At 35.3% G+C, this 23,301-nt stretch overlaps 1 protein-coding gene and 1 pseudogene across 14 annotated transcripts in view; one reads left to right on the top strand and one right to left on the bottom strand.

The window, feature by feature from the left end:
- The window catches only part of Trip12 (thyroid hormone receptor interactor 12), a 119,713-nt gene that overhangs the window by 50,680 nt on the left and 45,732 nt on the right, over window positions 1-23,301 (top strand). For all 14 annotated transcript variants that reach the window (XM_050154293.1, XM_050154305.1, XM_050154304.1 and 11 more), the window contains 8 exons: window positions 2,055-2,191; window positions 6,792-6,875; window positions 7,890-7,985; window positions 17,942-18,090; window positions 20,095-20,130; window positions 20,212-20,307; window positions 21,427-21,519; window positions 21,706-21,867. In XM_050154293.1, coding sequence (XP_050010250.1) covers window positions 2,055-2,191; window positions 6,792-6,875; window positions 7,890-7,985; window positions 17,942-18,090; window positions 20,095-20,130; window positions 20,212-20,307; window positions 21,427-21,519; window positions 21,706-21,867 — 853 coding nt within the window. The remainder of the gene's footprint in view (window positions 1-2,054; window positions 2,192-6,791; window positions 6,876-7,889; window positions 7,986-17,941; window positions 18,091-20,094; window positions 20,131-20,211; window positions 20,308-21,426; window positions 21,520-21,705; window positions 21,868-23,301) is intronic.
- LOC126508884 (heterogeneous nuclear ribonucleoprotein A1-like) lies at window positions 10,780-12,614 on the bottom strand (annotated as a pseudogene).

Below are 23,301 nucleotides of genomic sequence, written 5' to 3'. Positions count from 1 at the left end.
CTCTCTCTCTCTCTCTCTCTCTCTCTCTCTCTCTCTCTCTCTCTCTCTCTCTCTCTCTCTCTCTCTTTATTTTTTTCAGATCATATTTTTCTGTAGCTTTGGAGCCTGTCCTGGAACTAGCTCTTGTGGTCCAGGCTGGCCTGGAATTCACAGAGATCCACCAGCCTCTGCCTCTGAGTGCTGGGATTAAAGGCGTGCACCACCATCACCCGGCAAACTCTTCCTCTTTTAAATGTAGTTTCTTCTAGAAAATGCAGTAAAAATAGTAATGGGTCACTGATTTTTAGGCTGACGTATTTCTGTTCAGATTTAAGTAGGCAGTCAAATTTTTGAATGACATTTGGTTATTTCCTACGACTCAGTTTTGATCAGTTTTCAGAGTTTAATGATGACATGAGGAGAGAATTTGACTTTTTTCTTTAAATGAGACAGGTTCTCTCTATGTAGCCCTGGGGGTACTGGAATTCACTGTGTAGTCCAGGCTGGCCTCAAACCCAAAGATTTCTCTGAGCTCTGGGATTAAAGATTTATGCCACAGTATTCAAATAGAATATGAAATCTTCATAGCCCGAGAATAAGAAACTTCTGTTTTCTGTCCTCCACACACATATTTTCCATATTGCTTTTAAAGTATCTAGAACTAGTGTAACTGACTGAAACCTCAAATGCCCTTTGAGGGCTTGTGAGAAAATAATTCTGAGTTCTACAGAGCTTTATTCACATTTTGTGCCAAATTTTCAACGTTCTAAAAAAAATGAAAAAAAAAATCATTTTCTAAAATAATCTTTATGTTTATTGATAATGTGGAGGTGCTTTTAGGGGTCCAAGGTGACTGATCTTCTTAAGCTGGAGTTACAGGCAATTGTGAGCTTTCCTGTGTGGATTCTGGGAGCTCAGAATTGACCTCTGATCACCTAGAAGAGATATATGCTCCCTTAACTGTACAACTCTGCAGTACTCCTTCCACCTTTCAGTCTTACCAAAGGGTTATAGTTTGAATTTGCTGCATGTGAAGTCAGATAGATTATTTAGTGTTAATATAATTTTCTTTTTCTTTCATTGCACCCTTTTGTTACACATGGCCTTGTGATCAGTGCATGTAAAATTTCAGTATATGTGGTCACGTTGTGCACAAGCCGTCTAGCATACTTGCATTAAACAGTCTTGGTCTACAACCTTTTATGAATTTTTAAGATTTTTTTATTTTTTATGCCTTATTGACCTAATGAGCTTGTGTTGTGGGCTTCTTTCAGAGAAACAATCTTTGAGTAACATCTTGTATATACAGAGTGTTTCACCTAGAGTATTGTGAAAATTACATGTTGAATGTATTTAAATCTTATTTGCAGCTTGATACTAAGTTAGGTTTGAATGATTTCTTTACTTTTGAAGCAAAGATTAGTTAAGCCCACTCCTGTTTAGAGTTGGCTAAAAATAAACTCAATTACTCAGGTTAGTTGGAGCTTCATTCTCATGCTCATTGAACCAGTTCTCTTTGTGTTACTCGACACTATCAGGTTGCACTTACAGTCTGTCCTTAAAACTGACTTTCTCAAGGTCATATGTGGTGTTCATAAGTATTAAACCTATGTTTAATTATTATTAAACGTTGTTAAGATATTTGATTTAAATGGTTTAGGTAGTCTGATATAAGAGTATGGGCATGATCTCTCTCATCTTTTGATCCTACTGTTTTTGCTGTCATTCTGTAAGCCATTGTCTATGTTTGGAAGTGAGTTTGTATTTTAAACGTGTAGATTTTTTTTTTTTCGTCCTCCAGGAAGATCCACTTTTCCATTTAGCTGGAAGTGTTTAAAATCATTTCTGTCTGTAAAGATGACAATAGCTCCAGTAACAAAAGCTTGTACTGTGTGAGCTATACCTTGGAAGAATTTCAGAAATACAAAGTCTCAGTGATTTTTTTTTGATAACAGTTTTTATTTAAAAGGGAGAAGAAACTGGCTTTGTGCTGTATGAATTTGAGCTTTGCGTTGTCTATACATTGCTCCTCGTGCCTTGGTAATGCTGATTGTGATGACATTTTTCTGTTGCAGTCGGCGAGGCTCTGGCCTGGGCAAGAGAGGAGCAGCTGAGGCTCGGCGGCAAGAGAAAATGGCAGACCCAGAAAGCAACCAGGAGACAGTAAATTCCTCAGCTGCCCGGACAGATGAAGCTCCTCAAGGAGCAGCAGGTAGACGGGCACTTCTTAGTTCTGAGACTTTTTTTTTTGTCTTAAAAATTTATTTCTGGATTAATTTTTTCAATTTATAAGTAAGATAAAGGAGGGAACAGAATGTTCCATAGATGTTACCATCAAATATTCCCCCCACCCAATTTTGTTGTACATAATAAATTAGGTGTTTTGATTAGTAGGTTCATTGTTAAAATTTAATTATCATCCAGTTCATACGTTTACTAGATACATTCAGAGGGCTTTATACAAAGGTGTAAATTTTCTATTTAAGGTTTTTATATATGGATCAATATATATGATGAGTTGACTAACAATTGTTTTAGTGAATTTAATTTTATAATAAAAATGTAAGAATGTATTTTAAATTGTTTTGTAAGCATATGACTCTTAGCATTTTGTAAGCCCTTAAAAATTAATTTTGTTCTGAAGATACTATAATAATAGTATTTAGATTTCTATGGGCTTTAAAATTATTTTCTTTATAATCTTTGGGTGTCACCCCCCCTCCCAAGGAAAAAAATGCATTTTTTTTTAGCTTTAAGTATCTGTTACCATTACCATAGTTGTGGTAAGTGAAATTTAAAATCTAGTGTATAATTGCTCTTTTAAAACAGAATTAACACTGTAATTTTTCATTTATGAATGTGTATGTATTTCTACAACCATGCTACATCAAATTTAGTTGCAAAGCATATACAGACTTTTTGACAAAGCTTTTATGTAGTGTGGTTTGCCATTAGACTATACAGTAGTTTTGTTTTTGCCTGTGGTTGGTAATAAATTAGATTGTTGGAAAGGTCTGGTTACTCATGGTTATTGTACTCTGCTTAGCTAGGCTTATTTTGAAGCCATTGCTGTATCTAAATTAAGAAGAATTATACAGTGAATTTGTAGCATCTCTTCTATTGGGGATTAAATTTTAAAGATTCCCTTCTGTTTTTCTAACTAGTTATTGGTAAATATTTGGAAGAATACAAGCTATATCACTTGCAGGCTCATTCAGGCTGTTGATAATAACAGGGCCTCTCCTTTTCAGTGTTGAACATCACTTCCTATCCTCTCGTTACTTATTTCAAGTCAGAATATTAAAGTATAAGGTCAGTCATCAAATGAGTGACAGAAATGAGATTTCTGAATTCATTGTTAGAGTTTACTGTTAAAGTAATTTTAATTGTAACACCTGTTCACTCTGCATTTGTGGCTTTAAACATTCCCCCACATAATCCCATTGACTATTCAAAACAACCTGCTGAGGTGTGAGTTCTGTTTCTGTCATTTATAAATGAGGGGGAAACTGAGGCACACATTGGTTAAGCTTTCCCAGAGTTCTAAGCTAAGATTTATGACGCTTCAATCCAGGTCATAGAAACAAAGTACAGCTGTGTTCTCTCCCTAGGGGTTAGAAGAGTTTAATTTACGTGTATACATTTCAAGGCTAGAAAGGGTAGATTTGGTCTTTGATACATTATCTAAGAGAGGATAAATGCTTCAAGTGACTGTAGTGTGTTTGACATTTACATTTGAAATCACTGTGATAGAGGGCGCCCCCCCTCTCGTCTTTTTTTTTTTTTTTTTTTTTGATGAAATGTTCACATGGATGTTTACTGCTGTTAGAGTAGCATTGAGTTTAGTAGTTTCTTTATGCATAGCAGAAATTCCTCTGGTTTGAGGTAAAATACTTCTGGGAAAATCTACTTTAGCTTTTCTATGTATAAAATACAAGCCAAAATTAGCATAGAGGACACATTTGGGGTGATTTGAACTACTTTTTGATGTCTGTCTTTTGAACAGTGGTTCTGTAGTTGGCAAGGGAAAATAGACAGTGTCCTGGTATTCACTTTTTATATCAAGACTTCATAACTTCAAGAAATGGTCAGGGTCATATCCTAGAAATCATTATTTTTGTTGTTTTTAAGACAGGATCTCTACCTGGCTCTCTGCTTATGTCCAGTTTTTATTTTCCTCTATTCTGTCATTGATGCCTTAAGACAGGAAACCTCCCTCCTTCACCAAATAGAGTGGTTGGGTGTTTTATATTGTGGTGCTTTTGGTTTTATTTTGTTTTGAAATTAAAACTAGATAAAAATTAAAGATTAACAGTCCTATAAACAACAAAAGATAGGTTCTCACTATGTAGTTCTGGCTGGCCTGGTGTCACTCTGGCTTCCAATGCACAGAACTTGCCTTGTTTCCTCTTCTAAGTGCAGGGATTAAAGGTGTAAGCTACCATACTCCTGCACGCAGTTTCTTTTTTTTTTTTCTTCTCTGATTTTTTTTGAGACAGGGTTTCTCTTTTTAACAGCCCTAGTTGTCCTGGAATTAGAGCAGGCTTGTCTTGAACTTACAAAGATCCTCCTGCCTCTGCTTCCTGAGTGCTAGAATTAAGGCCTGCACCACCACCACCATTTTTAATGCCTTCTCTTTCCGATTACTTTGGTTATGAATAAAGTTTTTGGGCTTTTTGAGTTAACAGGTGTTATTTTTTTTTTAAAAAAAAAACTATTTTTAATTAAATTAGCTTAAAGGCTAGATTAATCTGAATGCTTAATATTGTACAACAGTATATAAAGGGAACGTCACATCATTGGACAATTGTGTCAAAGTTGGAAAGAGCTACCAAGGTCTGTGGGGAACTCAGTGACTTAAGCTGTTGCTGCAGAAGCAGGAAAGTATGAGTTGAGATTCCTTAGTACCTCTTAAAAAGCTGGACTTGTGTTTACAGTATTGTAACCCCAGTGTTGGCCTAGGCCAGCATATAGAGACACTATTTCAGGAGTAAGCCTGGTACCCATACATAGATGGACAAACTTGATGTCTTCCCTTGGCTTCTACACACTAAGGGATGGCAAAAAGTTCAGTTTCTTCACTATTGGCAACTTAACCTTTTGAAAAAGAAAAATACCTATCCTTTTTATAGAGTGGTTTTGGGAGGAGGAAGGTCACACTATTAGAGTTCCACTGTAATAGAATCCTTTTGGCCGATTACTATTATTGAGAATTAGACCTGTCTGACTTATATTAGTCAGGCCAAGTTTTTTTGTCACTAAACGGGGCTCCTAATTATGTTTCAAAAATTGCATTTCTTAGTTAACATCTTTGTCGAAATGTAGCTTGCTGTGTTTATTATGAAATTTATTAGAAATAGAGATACCTTTTAATGATTGTAGATTCTTGGACATTTTATGTTTAATTTTGCTTGCTTTCCCATGCTTAAAAAAAGCCACTTGACCAGACTGGGTCTTAATTAGTACCTAAAATATTATTACTTGTTGATAGGGCTTGGTACAATGGTTGTAACTGAATTAAAATTTCCAGCTAAGGGATGTGTTTTAGAAGTATAGTTTAGAGTGTAGGGGTGAAGCCTGGCTCTCTGGGTTCTAACCTGATTATTAGGTGGCATGAGCAGTTGAAGTCATGAAGCTTAATTTTTTCCTGTGCATGAAGAATATTGGTTGTTGACAAATGTTGACAATTCAGCATATATGCGTATTAATGCTTCCTCATAAATAGCCTTATATGGTGCAGTTTAGTCTTTTTATCTTCTGTGTTAATCTTAGAGGCTTTAACTTTAATTATGAAAATGTTAACATTGGGATTGTAATTGGAAAACGGCAGCAAGACAGTTCATAAAAAATGCATACAGCTATGTGTTTATCAGTTATATTAACAAATAACTAATGAACTAGATTTGGCCTATGGGCCACTGTTTGTTCCCTTTTTTTCTAAATTATGTTTAAGAATTAAAGAGTCCGGTGAAGTTAATACAATATGTAAAGAAACATTTTCTAAAATTGTTGAATTGGTTAGTGACTGGCACATTGGCTTCTTTTACTTTTTAATGGGGTCTTGTGGTTTGTGTGTGTGTGTGTGTGTTTGTCCTCTCTGCTGGTGATGTCCTACTCAGAAGAAATCCCAAGTTTATGTCAGTCATAAACCTCTGTGTTTTTGCCTTGCATTCTGTCAATGTCCAGTAAGTAGGCTGATGTAGTCATACGTAGACCAATCCTATTTTTGAAACTGTGTGTGTCTCAGCATACACTTAGTGATTTAGCAGACTACTAGTTTCTCTAAGAGTTATAATATCTGCTGCTGTTAACTTAAACTGGTTTTGTTTTTTATTTGGTTCATATATATTGTGTAGTAGAAGTCTTCATTCTACTTTAATTTTTGGCATCTTTCCGCTTTTTCATAACTTCATTGCAATTCTTTGCACTTACGTGTAAATTGTAATGTATGTCTTTAGTAGTTCATTCCCAAAGGAAGAGTGTATATAATCTCTTGCAATTAGAGAAAACATAAATGATTATTTACACTTCTGAACTATAATTTAGAGCCTGACTTGATTAATGAACAGCAGAGGAATTCAGGAGAAAGCTGTTTCAGGGGCTTGAAGGTTTCAAAGTTTATGATTATGTTTATAAAAGTAGCTGAGCTCTCTTTTTGCTCCTACATTTTATGGAAGGGATTGTAGAATGGCTGAGTGTGTAGGAAGACACATTTAATTTTATTATAGTCTGTTAACTTTGGTTTTTCTTTAAGGTAAGCCAGGCATATGAGATTAAATACTCCTCCTAATCCTTACCTCCCTCTCCCCAAGCCTCTAGTTCTGTTGCAGGGGCTGTTGGCATGACCACCTCTGGGGAGAGTGAATCGGATGATTCTGAGATGGGACGATTACAAGGTAAAGAGAGCTATTGTGTGTGCAAGAAATGATTATCACAGGCTGCAGATCCTCCTATTCTTGACTTGAATCAATCAGTTCATATATATTCACCTGAATGTTGTCTAGCAGTTCTAGGTATACCTGCTCCTCTGGAGGAAAAAAATGTGCTTCATGACAACGTGATATTTTGAGTTTGGAAATGACCTGTCTGCGTCTTCGTTCTTACTGTTTAACCAAGCAAAAGCCTCAGTTTTTAAAAAAAAGTTAATTCACATGTGTAATTGGCTTTAGCAATACATTTACACAGCACCTCAATATGTTGTTACTCTGTGGTGTCTAACACCATAAATCTAATAGCATGGGCTTTCCCCAAGTCCCATGTTTGTTTTTAAAACTCTAGTTAGTTTTCTTTTTTTATTTTTGTTAATGTTCTCAGAGCCTTTAAAATACAATGTTGTATTGTATGTACTCCATGTTTGAATAGGTGAGTTTGTACTTAAATCTCAGATGATGGATTTTCAATATAAGACTTAAAAGAGATATATGTCAGCTTCACATTGCTTTACAGTTCCTGAAAGATAACAAGTTTTTATAATTTCTTCTGTGGTCCCACTTACAAACATAGCTTTTCTTTGTTAACTGGTAAAAATGATTTTCATGGGTTTGGACAGGTTTACCAAAATCTCTCTGGGAAGTAATGTTTATGGAAAAACGAGGCAAGGGCTCTTTTTATATATGACTTTACCTAAAATGCTTAATTTGCCTCATGGTTTCTTACATAGTTTTGGTCAGGATATGTTTTAACTTCTCCCTAAAACTTGAATATATTTGAAGATGTCATGGGGTTCTTTAATTTGTAGAAACTAAATTTGTTTATGTCTGAGGTTTTAGAAATTTAACTTAGTTTCTCTTAAAATTCAGATTGGAAAGTAACATTGGGATATGTGAGATGAATCACTTCCTTGACATTTTTAGATAAGAACAATTTTTTAAATCAACTCAACTACTCCCCTGCCTTTTTTTTTTCTTTAGCCCTGTTAGAGGCCAGGGGTCTTCCTCCTCACCTGTTTGGTCCTCTTGGTCCTCGGATGTCACAGCTTTTCCATAGAACAATTGGAAGCGGAGCTAGTAAGTGAATACTTTAAAACGTTTCCTCCCTCAATTGAAATCTCTGAATAATTAGTTAAATGTTACTCTTATTGATTACTTGTTGATATAATAATTTAAAATCTTTTCGATTTCCTTCTGTACTTTTGTTTTTGACTGCTCAATTGGAATCACAAAAATAATCCAGATTTTTATTGAAAAAAATATTTTTTCTAACTGTAGGAAAGAATCATAGATAGTTATGTCATCTGGTTACATATTTTCAGTTTATTTTTTTATCTGAAGCTTTATAAAATTTACCCCATAAGACAGTGTTAACATGAACCTGAAAGGAACAATTTCTCAGCAGCATTACTTCTCACCAGACATAACAGTGACTATAGTCTTGATTTATAATGGGAAGTCCTGTCGTATAGTTAAAAGTCGAGTTAAAATCCTTTTTGACTTAACATTTGGTTAATTTTTTTATAACTTTATAGTCAGCTTATTAACTGACTAATATATATCCTTAAGTATTTGAAGTTTTAAAAATAAAATAAAGTCTTACAGCTGGTATTAGTGTGGGCATGTTTGAATATATGCTTGATTTGTGTGGGTGCACATGCTAGGACAAGTTGTGGAGGTCTGAAGGCTACTTTAAACTTGGTCCTCTCTAACTTTGTATAGGTTTAAGGATGGACCCCATCAGGCTCATATACCAAGCATCTTTGTTTTCTAAGCCTTATTTTCTAGTTAAAATATTGCTTTATAAGCTGGGCCTAATTCTAGCACTGGGGAGACAGAAGCAGGCAGATTTCTGAGTGAGTTCGAGGCCAACCTGGTCTACAAAGTAAAGTACCAGGATAGCCAAGGCAACACAGAGAAACCCTGTCTTAACCAAAAAATGAAAACAAAAAACATTTTTTGCATTATGTGTAATTTTTATACCTGAATATTCCTTCTGTTGTGCCCTCCCCGCCAAACCAACAAAAATCAGCGGGCTAGAGAGACAACTTGGAGGTCGAGAGCATTGACTGTGCTTCTGGAGCACCCAAGTTCAATTCCCAGCACCCACATGGTAGCTTACAACTGTCTTTATCTCCAAGATCTGGCATTCTCACACAGACATACATGCAGGCAAAACAACCAAACAGCACAACTCATTTCTGACTTTTATTAGATAGAAAACTTAAAAGCAATTGTGTTTTTGTTTCCCTACATTCCAGGTGGCATATTCTGCCACAGAGTTCTCTTTTTGAGAGTTTTGTGAGTTATACAATATAGCCCAGGCTTAATTATAACTGAGTCCTTGGGTCTCCCATGTATTGGGATTATGGGTAGACACTACCATACCTGTCTTCTTGAACTCTTGAATATTTATTTAATACTATTTACTAGATGCTGGTATTATACTAATCATAAATACATTTAAGCAGAATTGTCTTCTAAATGGCCTTCTACCTCGGACACAAATAATACAGTATGTTAAAAATGCAGAGAGTAGTATCCATACAGTGAAAAAAAAAATATAGTAAGGATGTAGGCCAGTTAGGAAGGAAGAGAGGTTGTTTGATTAGAGAAACTTCAGAGACATGAGAATTTTGTAGATATATAAATGTAATTAGAAACTAGCAGTACATAGATCCCACAGAAAGAATGTGTACTGCGTGAGATGTGGGCCTGAGTTTGCATATTTAGGAAACTGGACAGTGATAAATGCTAAACCCAAAAGGTACATACATCTACCAAGTCACAGAGTACCCTGGTAGGGCAGCCACAAGGTTGAGTGACGGGAAGTGGCATGAGATAATAAACACAACTCAGACCCAAGTTGAAACTTAATAGTCTTCAGTAATTACTGCTTCATGTATACCGTCTGCCATTCCTTTCACACTAAAAACATCTGTATATTCTTTAACATAAGCTAATAATAAGCAGGCATAGTTTAAAATGTTGATTATGTTTAAGAAATATTGCTGTTCTTAAATATTAAAAACTTTGTTTAGTATGATTCATACATTGCAGTGTTTATGCTTTTTTGTTTTTCTAAAATTATTTTGCCATTTCATTAAGTTGAAGATTGGAAAGTTGGGTCGGGGCCTTATAAATTTGACATTGAAATTCCTTATCTAGCTGGTTGAGATGCTGCACACCTCACTAATTTTAATTATGGGTGAGTTATTTGCTTGCATTATCTCTGCCCTCTTTGCATATTTGGTGCCCACTGAGTCCAGGAGAGGACATCAGATATTCTAGAAATAGTTAGAGATGGTTGTGAACCACCATGAGGATGTTGGGAATTGAACCTGGGTTCTCTGGAATACAAGTCATTGCTGTTAACCACTGAGCCATCTCTAGCCCTGTATATATTTAAAGATTTATTTGTGGTGTGTATGTCAACTGTTGATTTGTGTGTTCTTGTGTGTCTGTATGCATATGTGTGGAGGAGCCCTCACAGTCTAACAAAGGGAGATGAATTCTCTAGAGCTGGTGTTACAGGCAATTGTGAGCTGCCTGGTGTGGATGCTGAGAACTAAACTTGGGTCTGCTCAGTGATCAATGATAACTCCTATCTGCTGATCCATTTCTCCAGTCCTTATCCTTATTCTTAACCCATATTCTTCCTTGTGTTTGAACTAAATTCCAGATATTACATAATTAGAACCTTTCGTTACTTAGGTTTTTTTTTTTTTTAACACAAATACAAATTTACTGCTCTTACATTTATTCCTCAATGGTATCTAACATTAAATTTCTTTTGTTTAAAATAAGTTTATTTCTTATAAATTGCTAGTTCTTGTGTCTATTTCAGATTTGTGGTTGTTTTAAAATTACTTTGATTTTAGGTTTCTGTTTTGCCTGACTGCATGTTTGTGTGTATATGCACAATGTGCATGCAGTGTCTTCAGAAATCTCAAGAGAGGGTCATAATCACTAAAACTGTAGTTAATCTCCTTGTGAGCATTGAGAAACCATTCTATTAAAAGAGCAAGTGTTCTTAATCTCATGTCTCTAGACCTGGATTTGACACCTGTCTACCCCTTTTTACCTAGTGAAAAATGATTGCTCAAAATGGTAGTATGTTTTTATGCTAAGGATTATAGTACTGTAGACGTGTCCCATGTACCTAATGATCTGAGTTTAATCCTTGGAACCTACATACTGGAAGGAGAGATCCTGTTTTCCTAGGCATACTTTATGCCACACACAAGTAGGATTAACATAATTTCTGGTTGTTCCCTGGCAAACTAAACTCAAGTTTCAAAGTTTACAAGATGATAGCATTTAGATCAAATTTCTGAGAAGTATTTAGTGGAAATACATGAAAGATGACTTTCCCTTTTGATTACATAGGATAGTTGCTACAGGGAAATTGATTTTTCTTATTATTTGCCTAATTTTCAAAATAGTGGTTTTAACATCCTTTTAGGTTATAAAGGAGTTTTTTGTTTTCGTGGTGGTTGAGGTTTTTATTTTTTAATAAGAAAAAAAAAACATTCAGCGTCTTGATCAGACTAACATTTAGCAATTAACAGCGTGGGTGAAAAAAAAGGTCTACAGTAAAACCCTTTGTTGGAATTTTACACTTTCGACAGAACGGGAACTAAAATAACCTGTTAATTAGTCACAAATACAGTCCTGGAGGCCCCCCCACGAATATTGTCATGTTGTCTTTGTAGCAGTCACTACTGTGCTTGGCTGAGTTCACAATCTGTTGTAACCTGTAGCTTCCCTGTCACTTCTCTGGCTCTCCTCTCCTGCTAAGCTTTGTTTCCTGGCTGTAATTAGAACCTGCTGCTGCTGCTGGAACCACCATAGCCACCTTGGTTTCGTGGCTTAGCAAAGTACTGGCCTCCACCACCATAAGGGCCAGCACTTCTCCTTTTATTGGTCCAAAATTTGAAGACTGATTGTTGTAATTGCCAAAATCATTGTAGCTTCCTCCACCTCCAAAATTGCTTTCATCACTATCAAATCCATTAGAGCCATACCCACTGCCACCATGGCTGCCATCGAAGCCACCACGACCACTGAAGTTTCTCCCTCAACTAAAATTGTCATTGCTGCCCAAACCACCTCCACCACCACCACCAAAGTTTCCGGAACAACTTCGACCTCTTTGGCTGGACGAAGCACTAGCCATCTCCTGCTTGGATAGGGCTTTTCTTGTTTCACAGCTGTGCCCATTCACAGTATGGTATTTCTGAATAATCTTGTCCACAGAGTCATGGTCATCAAAGGTGACAAAATAATCTCTCACATGATGTTCTTCCTTGTCTTCTTTAATACCACCGACAAAGATCTTTTTCACGGTTAAGTGGGCACCTGGTCTCTGAGAATCCTCTCTTGACACAGCTCTCTTAGGTTCCACAACTCTTTCATCCACCTTATGGGGTCTTGCATTCATAGCGGCATCCACTTCCTCTACAGTGGCGTGTGTAACAAACCCAAAGCCCCTGGATTGTTTGGATCTCTCATTATCACACATCCTATGAGTGTTACCCATTGCTCAAAAAAGCCTCCACAGATGTTCTGGCTCCTTGGGAGACTCTGATTTAGACATGACCACAGGGAAATGAGAGCCTTTAGCGATGCTTTCTCATCCGTGTCAATAGGCAGAAAGTTTTTTGTTGTTGTTGGTGGTGGGTTTTTTTTTTTTTTTTTTTTTTTTGGTCAAACTGGAAATGCATTATTATAAGCAGTGAACTTGCACTATTTCCAGATATTTTAGTGATTTTTTTTTTAAACTGGTATTTACTTTGTCCTGTTTGATTATAGGATGTTTTTGAGGGGTTACTTCCTAATCCCTTTGTTTTGTTCTGTTTGTTTCTGTTTTTTAACAGAATCTCTATCATATAGCTTTAGCTGTCCTGGCTATGTAGGGCTGACTGTCCTGAGATACAGAGAGCCTAAACGCTGAGATTAAAAGTGTGTGCAACCACACCCTTCTACTCTTTAGTTAAAAGAAATATTTTTGAAACAGAGCTTTACTTACCCTGTCTTAGGCTAATTTTATAACCCAAGCTGGCCTTGAATTTGTCTCTCTGACCACCATGTGGTTGCTGGGAATTGAACTCAGGTCTTCTGGAAGAGCAGCCTATGCTCTTAACCCCTGAGCCATCTCTCCAGCTCCCTGCTTTATTTTCTACGAAAACATGGTTGTTGGATCAAATGACAGGTGTCCACAGTTATTAGCTATGAATTTCCCACTGTGGGGCTCTACCACCGTGTATTTATCATGTATAACAATAGTATAGTGTTGTATTTGGGGGCTTTTAGAAAACTTAAGGTGAGGACTGCTAACATTTTGATATTCATCTGGTATTATTTTTAATATATTCTACTAAATTGTCAGCTGTGTGTGTTAATGGTTTCCCTAGAAATTATTATATATAGCCTTGGTTTAGTATATCTTAATTTAGTAATTTGTGATATCAAAAGCAGTATAAGAATGGTAATGGTTTAGTTTCTGGCCTCCTCTGTTACTGTTGTATGAAACATTTCTTATAAATTTGATAACACTTAATCATTGTTTTAGATGCATTGTAAAAACTGTTTATTCTTTCCATTGTGCTTAATTTCTGCTTGCATGATTTTCTTTTGGCTGGAGAACTGTATGTCATGGAAGTAAAGGGTGACCAATAGCAATCTCTTTTTGTTTGAAAAATTATTATGCCTTAAATTTCTAAGGCTATTTTCTCATATAACACCAGCACCCCCCAGTTGCCATAGTTTATCTCCATTAAGTTTTTCTTTTAATTTTTGTTTTCATTTTGTAGCATTTTCTTTTTCCTGTGAGCAGGGCTGTGTGTGTGTGTGTGTGTGTGTGTGTGTGTGTGTGTGTGTGTTGTAGTTAACATTTCTCTGTGTAGAACTCTGTAGACCAGGCTGGCTTTGAATTTAGAGGTCTGCTTGCCTCTGTCTACCTAGTGCTGGGATTAAATGTGCCACTACACCTAATAACAATGTTTTTTTTCTAAAAAGTTGTCTGCTACAATCTTTTGCTACCTATTTGCTTTGTATTGAGTTAATTTGAAATGCTGTGTTTTTCAGTTTTAGGCAGTTCTTTGATTCTTTATTGCAGATTTCTGTTGAAATTCTGTAGTGCCCTGTCCCTTGTTTTCTTTGGCAACTGGGGGGTACTGGAACCATTGACCCTTATGCATTACACCGATGAGCCATATTCCCAGCCCATTGCTTGTGTTTTTTAGACTATTGTCACAGTTAACATCCTAGAAGTGTTGATTTTTTCCTCTTTATAATTTAGTCTTGTATTTCCAATTTTTATCAATTAACCTAGTATTTTTTTAATTTCTGTATAAAAGAACTGAAGAGACTTATCAGGTAACGTCTGCTAGTGATCTTTCCCTCCTTTTCTTCATAAAATATAAAAAGTTACGATTCTGCAATATCCTGACTAGGACCAATCTGGCCTCTGCTTGATTTTGCTTTGTTTGTTTGTTTGTTTAATGTGTGCATTGCATTTTATGTGGAGGTAAGGGGACAACTGTCAGGAGCCACTTTTCTCACTCCAGTATAGGATCTACAGACTGAGTTCAGTTGGTCTGTGCCATCTCAGTTACTCCCACTTTCTTTTTATGTAGCCTGAGAACTAGAAATGTCTTGTAAGTGCTTGGAAAAAAAAAAATGAAGCATCATATTTTGAGTTGAAAATTAAGTGAATTTCAAATTTTACTTTCCATAAAGTTTTAATGGACCAGAGCCATGTTCATTAGTTTGGTATTGTCTGTGTCTACTTTTGAACTATAATACTACAGTCATAATTGGGATAGCTACAGTGGAGATCATATGACCTCCAAAGCTCCTTATAGAATATGTTGGCCTGCCAATTCCTGATCTCCAGTGCTTATTGGAATGTTGGTCTGTGGCTATGTGGGAGGTTCCTGAAATCCTTACATGAAAATATAAGGACATGACTAGTAATTGCAATACTGGGCTTTCCCTTTCCACCTCAGTTGATGTTTAAACTGATACTACAAACTGCTGGTAGCTTAACAAGAAGCAAAGCAATACTTCCCATTCTCAGATTTGTCAGTTATAATTTCAGTGCCAGCCTGAATACTTATATTAAATGCTGGTGAATTCAGTAATTCCAGTTTTGCTTTATGAAGGCTTTGAAATATGTACATGAACTCACTTGGTCTTTACTCCTAATTAGTGTTTGTGATCTTTGTAACATAATGAGAAACATTCTTTTTATTTACTTGATTTCAGCATAGGGAGTAAGTAATATCTTGTTATTGACATTGAGATGACTTGCAAGATACACAGTAACAACACAGTTTTTATTATTTATTTTGAGAAAAGACAATTTTAATTCTGAGTATAAGAACTCTCAATATGCACCAAGTTTTGATTAGAAGTACTTTTAGCCTACTTAAACAATGCTATGGGTGGTGATGACTGCTGCTGCTTTTATTCTATTTATTTCCTGGTGGTAGAGTTGAATGCATGGCATCATCCTTGCTTGCTGGTCATATGGTCTACAATTGAACCCCTAACTTAATCGTTTATGAATATAAAATGATCCAATATCTGAAATGTTCTGCTAGTAATTGGATTTCTTCATGCATCAGAGGTACTTAACCAGTTTGGCCATTGTTTTTACTGAAGTTCTCACACAGTTGTTTTGATATAGGGCTTTAGATAATTGTAATCTCACGGATAGTGATTATACTTAGGCTTGCCAGCTTCAGTGTTTGAGACACCCATTGCATGGCATATTTGCCAGTTTTTCTCTCTTTTAGGTGATTGTGTTGCTGAGATAAACTTGGTGTACATCATTTCATCCTTTTTAGGTGAAATTAGGAACTACTGGTGATTTCTTTTTCTTAGCTACTTTTTTTTAAATTATGTATTGTTTAAGCACAAATGATATACCTGCCATACTGATACTAATACTTAGTTTAGAATTTAGAAGTTGTATTATTTTGAACATGTCTGTGCATTTTGTTTTCAGGTAGACTTTTAGTTATTACAAGATAGTAGGCAGCAATTATACAAATTTTAGTTACATATAGTACAGAAAACAAGTCTTGCAAAGGTCACTGTTGTGTAATGTTTTTTTGTTTGTTTGTTGTTGTTTTGACTTTTTGGGGAGTCCAACACCCAGCTCCCAATTAAATCACCCATGGAGGCTTATTCTTAGAGATGAATGCCCAGTCTTAGCTTGGTTTATTTCTAGCCAGCTTTTCTTACCTTAAATTATCCTGTCTACTTTTTGCTTCTGCACTTTTATCTTTCTTTCTTCTATGTATCTTACTCTATTTACCCTATGGCTGACTTGGTGGCTGAGTGACAGGTTCCTGAAGTCCTCTTGTTCTCTCTTTGCTCCTTCCCTTCCTATTGTTTATACCCTCTCTGCAAGCTCTGCTTATCTTTGCTCCTGCCTCGCTGTTCAGCTCTATATTAGACCATCAGGTGTTTTAAATAGGCAAATTTCACAGAGTTAAGTAAATGCAGCATAAACAAAAGCAACACACCAGCCGGGCGGTGGTGGCGCACACCTGGGAGGCGGAGGCAGGCGGATCTCTCTGAGTTCGAGACCAGCCTGGTCTACAAGAGCTAGTTCCAGGACAGGCTCCAAAACCACAGAGAAACCCTGTCTCGGGGGATGGGGGATGTAGCACTTTGTTAAAACATAGGCCATGAATCACAGCTTCATAGACTTAAACAAATGCAGCATAAACAAAAGCAACACATCTTTACATCGTTAAACAAATGTTCCAGAGCATAAAGACACATATAACACACCTTAAAATAATATTTCCCAATTGGTCACACGTCTTTTTGAGTGTTATGCCACCAGGAAGATTATCTGAACCTTAATTATAGTAAACTACTTTTGACGTGAATTTTATATAGATTGAAAGTTATTTTCAGGTATTTTTGTATCCAGTCTTATATATTTTAAAACCTAATAATAACTGAGTTTAAAAGCCTACTGTGCAAATAATAATTTTACTAGCATCTCTGAAGAGACAAAACAGATTTGCAGGTTTTACTCATTTGTTTACCATGTTGAGGATTGATCCCCAGGTCTCGTAAATACTAGGGAAGCATTGTAGCACTGAGCTTTTACTTCAAGTATTGATTTTAATTTTGAGTTATTTCACTGTAACTAATTTGCATAATGAAATCAATGCTTAAAAAATGAACTGGTAGTCAGCGCCTGCTAATGCAGTTGGAACTACAAAGATTATTTGTCTTGTTTTTTATACAGAATACCTCATATCTTCAGAAGCATTATTCTGCCTGTCTTAATTTTTGTTTCTTTTCTTTGTTTTCTATTTAATCCTGGTTTGTATATTTAAAGAAGCATGAAATTCCTTTTACACCCAGATACCATTATTAGGAAATTTTTATTGGACTAAAATTATACTCACTACATTAAATTTTTTTGAAAGTGCAGTTCCTGTTGGTATTTTGTGATGTGAGTTTTGCTGCTAAAAATTAATGTACTTGTTTAAGTTAAAAAAAGCATAAACCAAGTAATTGAGGTCATGTTAAGGCTAAGCAGAAACAACAGTTTGCTCTCCCTTGAGTGTAAAGTGGCATAGACTTGGTTTGCTTTCCGTTTTTCTTTTTGCTATTATAACATCTGTCTCCAGGAGTGGGTATTTAAAGTTATATGTATTATGTCTTTTATTTCTACATGGTTGGACAAACATTTTGTTTTGAAATCTGGTCTCAGTCCAACTGCGCCATCTCCCCAGCTCTTCAATGTTAAAAAGATCAATTTTTTTATATGTTTGTGAGTATTTCTACATGTTTCTATGCACACACGTTTGGATGAATGTGAGGAGGCCAGAGGAAGTGTTAGATTACCCCTAGAGTTGCAGTTATCAATGATCGTGTGCAGCCTGACATTGCTGCTAGAAAGAGTTGGAGTCTCTGGAAGAGTAATATTACTCCTAACTGCTGAACTATTTCTCTAGCTCCAGTGTTTAAAAGTAATGCCTTCTTTTTCCATGCAGGTTCTAAGGCCCAACAGCTTCTTCAAGGACTACAAGCGAGTGATGAGAGTCAACAGCTTCAGGCAGTCATTGAAATGTGTCAGCTATTGGTCATGGGAAATGAGGAGACATTAGGAGGCTTTCCTGTGAAGAGTGTTGTTCCAGCTTTGGTAAGCATGCTGTTTTTATATTTACTTACTTCGCTTATGAGCTATTTACCCATCTTGAGTTCGTAAATATTTTTGTGCCAATTTTTTCTTGAAGTCACTCACTTGATCTTCATTACTTAAATGATTTTTTCAACCTATCAGTAATGCTTTATTTCTTCACTGCGCAAAATGTGCTAGGCTTTATTGTTCAATTTCCTTTTTCGTTGGGGAAATAATACTTTGGGTTATCTTTGTGGTGGAGAAAGATTGAGTGTTTATTATTTGTTTATTATTATGCATGGGAAGAATTGTCAAGCCAGGCAGGAATCCATTAATTTTATACAAGTATTAGGCTTATAGCATATTTTGTTACTGAAAATTAAATAAATATTCCTTCTCATATATCCAAGTAGTTGACAAAAATTATGGAGTATGAGATTTTCTCATTTGGTCACATTCTTACATTATGGAAACCTGATAATTCAGGAGTTCTGTGTAAAGGTCTACCAAATATAAAGGGCTTCACACAGCCATTACTTAGCACATTCTTTCCTTTTGAAAGGTTTGGTTTGGGCAACTATAAAGCAATTTCTTGCCTTTCTGCTAGCTCAACCTTCAGATTAAATTCTGATCCTCCCAGCGTAACATAATCTAAAATAATTTGGAAATCTTGATAAAAAGGGGGTCTTTGGTCATCTTGTTCTGAGTTCATGTTTTTTTTTTGAATTATCTTGATTACATCAACTTAAATGGGCTCCACCATCCCCTATTAGTACTGAGTAAGGAGTAAGTTTTTCATTGTTGATGTGGTTAACTGCTTCAAGTTTCTGCCTTGTCTTCCTCTGAAATGATAGACTCTGTCCTGTACTTGTTAACTAAAATAGCCTTTCTCCTCTAAGTTACTTTTAAGGATATTTTATCGTAGCAACAGAAATGAGATTAAAACAATTGACATTTACAATTAGTTCTTTTTGCTGGGTAGTGGTGGCACACGCTTTTAATCCTAGCATTCGGGAGGCAGAGACAGGTGGATCTCTGTGAGTTTGAGACCAGCTTGATAATATAGAACTAGTTCCATAACAGCCAAGGCTACACAAAGAAACTCATCTCAAAGGAAAAAAAAAACATGAAATAACAAAACAGAAAAGCAAAAACAAGTAGTCCCTTTTGGTGTAAGGGAAAGCTTTCATCTTTCAATTAGGAAACTTGGTGTTTTTGTGTTAGCATGAAAACCCTTTGAAATTAGATGGGTTTTTCAAGGGACTGATTTAGATGGTGAATGTGTATAAATGTTTCAGTTTTGAACAGTTTTTTTCTATGAATATTTATTTACCAGAGAAGTCATGTAATAATCGGGTATTGTGTATCTTTTATTATCAGCAACTATTTGAAGGGTACTTGATACCTGAAATACAGTGCATTTAAAAATTTCGAGCTTTACATTGCTTCCTTTAACCAAAATAGCTGCAATCTCTGTGAAATCTTTTTCTAATGAGAAAATACTATAAATTCTAACTTTTAGACTTACTTATTTGTGAAGTAATTAATTGGTATGTCATTTATTAATTGTAGTCTCTAATGTATTCAATTCTGTTCAAACCACATTTTACTGTATCATTAGCATATGGTTATGACAGTACTCATTTCTATTAGATGTGCACAGAATGTAAACTGTAGTCTTCAATCTGTGTTAATAATTCAGCGAATACCAGTCATTGCTGGTTCTGATGATGTGTCAGTTGATAAATCTCTTTCATGTTAGTGGGTGTCTCTGAAGTATATTAGAACTACTAAAATGGCTGGTTGTAAGCAACAGAAATGATGATTTTTAACTTCATGCCTTATAACAGCATTGCCAATCTAGAGATGTAGCATGCAATGAAAGACATTAAAAGCATAATAATACCTAAGTATGTCTTGCTATTACTTTTTTGTGTGTAGTGCAAGGAAGAAAAATTCTCTTCATTTCAGTGAAATGCAAGAAATATTTTAAAAATTTCTAATATTTTGTTATGTTTCTAACAGATAACGTTACTGCAGATGGAACATAATTTTGACATTGTAAGTACATCATGTATTTTTAAAGGCTACCTAAATTTTAATTTGAGTATGTATTGAATAAAAACTCATTCTGTTTTCTAGATGAATCATGCTTGCCGAGCCTTAACGTACATGATGGAAGCGCTCCCTCGATCATCTGCTGTTGTTGTAGATGCTATTCCTGTCTTCTTAGAAAAGGTAGTCCTGCTTTTGTACAGCTTGTTCATAAGTACACAGGAGGAGTCAAGTTTTGGATTCTTGAATTTGTTTCTGTGATTAAATTTTGTTCAGTTTTGAACAGTTTTTTCTATGAATGTATTTATTTACCAGAGAAGTCTTGTAATAAGCGGGTATTGTGTATCTTTTATTATCAGCAACTATTTGAAGGGTACTTGATGTAATTAAAGTATGTGTTTCTAACCAATTTACCAAAAAAACTATGTACAAAAAAACCCAGTAGTTGAAACTAATAAATTATTTATAAAATAAAGCCCCACTTCATGATTTTTTTATGATAGCTTTTAACATGTTAACATCAGAGAGCATCATAAAGCATTTCATTAAAAATAATACATTGGGGGCTGGTGAGTTGAGTACTAGCACTTAAAGGATAAACCTTATGAGCTGAATTTTTATCATCCCTGGAACAAACATAAAAAGCCAAGTGGCATGTATCTGTAATCTTGATACCTGTAAGATAGAGATGAGGCATGAGATAGAGACCTGCTTTAGTAGCAAAGTAGAAGGTGAAAACCAACTTCTGAATTTGTGTATGAGACTATCAACACATCACAATCAGTATAAAAGGAGTTAACAAAACAACAGGACAGTAGAATTCATAGCTATAATCTTATTTGATTGCTGAAAAGTTTGAGACAAAGGAGAGCTTATGTTCACAAAATTGACTAGTGGAGAAAGGAAATTTTTCATATGGTCAGCGGTTAGTAGGTTGTATTATTATATCTAACATTTTTCTTAAATGCACGATAAAACTTAGTTCATCTGGCAAAATATAATGACTCTGATTAAATGTACTTTTTAAGTCAGGTTTAAAAAATTTTGCTACATGTATCAACTAACTTGTTTTAAATAGGGAATTTTGTTCTATGGTAATATTTTACAGTATCCTAAAGCCCAGTAAGTTGTTGGGAGGAAAGTAAAAGCTTTATAAGTTTTACCCAAGGATGAGTTTTTCTAGTTTGGTTTCATGTTGGAAGTAGTGTAAGTGGCTACAAATAGATGAATACAGTGTTTGTGCAGATAAAGTACTGTTGAAAAATAAATAATAACCTTTGGTACCTACTTTAATGTTCCTAGCTGCAAGTTATTCAGTGTATTGATGTGGCAGAGCAGGCCTTAACTGCCTTGGAGATGCTGTCACGGCGACATAGTAAAGCTATTTTACAGGCGGTAAGTGTTGTTGCTAAAAGACTATATTTCCTTTGATGTTATTTCAGAACTGCATTGTGCTAGTTCCTTGATTGTAGCTCCATAAGATGCACATATTTTACGCTATGTGATGTTCTAGACATTTATAATAGTTCTTTTTGTCAAAGGATTATTTTTCTTTCACTTTAACAGTTTTCTGTATTTTAGGGTGGCTTGGCAGACTGCTTGCTGTATCTAGAATTCTTCAGCATAAATGCCCAAAGAAATGCACTAGCAATTGCAGCCAATTGCTGCCAGAGTATCACACCTGATGAATTTCATTTTGTGGCAGATTCCCTACCATTACTTACCCAAAGGCTAACTCATCAGGTAAAGTATGAATCTTGTTTCCTATGTCGTGAAAGTTTGTTTTTTGTTTTTTTTCCCCAAAATTCTGTTTACAATTTTCTAATTGGATGTGTATAACTCTTAAGTGTTCTGATCCATGTTTCTTTTAAATGTATTATCTAGTAACATATTAGATTTTTTTATAAGATTTTGGCAGATTTACCCAAATGATAAGCAATTTATAGGTTCAGTATCTTTATATTGGTATTAACTGATGACTTTGTTATTGTATCAATTAAGATTTTCCTTTGTGAGATAAGAATTTACTTTTAGAAAGATCCCCCTAAAAGGCATTGGGAGCATGGGTCAAGACTGGAAGAGAGAAAAGGGTTGTCCCGAAATAGAAATGGAAAGTATAGATTCTACCTGTTGGGATTGGAGGAGAGCAGCATAGGTATGTAAAAGGTAAAATACCAGAGATAGAGTTTGAACAGCAGTATTCATACCAGATTTGAATGGGGGGAATTGAGTTGCTACATCTGGAGGTCAGGGAGAAACTGTGTTTTCTTGTACCCATATTTTACAAATGCAATTGTTACTAGAGACACTTTTTAAGAAATCTACTTTGAATTTCTTAAAAATCTACTTTCACAGATTATTTGAAACCTGTGACAATTAGATGTACAGAATATGCTTAAGGGGTTACGTAAGATGATGGGCTCATTTGTCGCCTACATTTCTATAATGATAATGATTAGAGACATTAAGTTTTTTTCTTTTCTATAGAGGACAAGGGACAGTTTATAGTACAGTGTAGGCCAGCTCCGAACTTGAATCCTTTCAAGCCTATTATCATACATGCCTAGACAGCTTGCTTCTTATTTATTTATTTTTGGGATATGATCTTACTATATATTCCTTGCTAGCATAGAACTCACAGAGATCAGTTGCCTCTGCTTCCCCCACCCCAGATGTTTTGATTAAGCTGTGTATTACCATGCCTGGCTTAATTTGTTTATTCTTAAAAGCATAGTTGAAACCACAATAATTTAAAATATGTTCTGTAATTAATGGTGAAAATCAATACTACCTAACACCCTTCATAAATGAGAACTAAGAATCAGAAATTTTAAATTAAGTCGGCTACTACTTTCTAGCTTTCTTTCTTGGGAATGGAGTAACGGAAAAGATTTGGGCTTTTGCAACTTTTTTGATTCCTGTTTTTACAGAAGGAAGCCTCGTTGAAGTAAAGAAAATGTTGGTTTTGTTGTTATGAAGAGTATTACAGATATTTTCTCCAAAAATTGCTTTATTTTTATAGCAATATAAAGTTTTTCTAATAGTCAGATTGTTTTGGATTATTTCTATAGTGAAAAAGCCAATGGTTATCAATAACTTCATTCCTTAGTGCTTAAGGGATTGGATCTGTTGATAGTTACAAATTCCTGAATCTTCAAGTCTCAATACAAATGCTTG

This window comes from Alexandromys fortis, unplaced genomic scaffold (genome assembly GCF_014885135.2).
Source record: "Alexandromys fortis isolate MF-2015 unplaced genomic scaffold, M_Fortis_MF-2015_v1.1 scaffold_40, whole genome shotgun sequence".
Lineage (NCBI taxonomy): Eukaryota > Metazoa > Chordata > Mammalia > Rodentia > Cricetidae > Alexandromys > Alexandromys fortis.
Note: the sequence above shows the minus strand (reverse complement) of the source record. Positions and strands in the feature narration are given on the sequence as shown.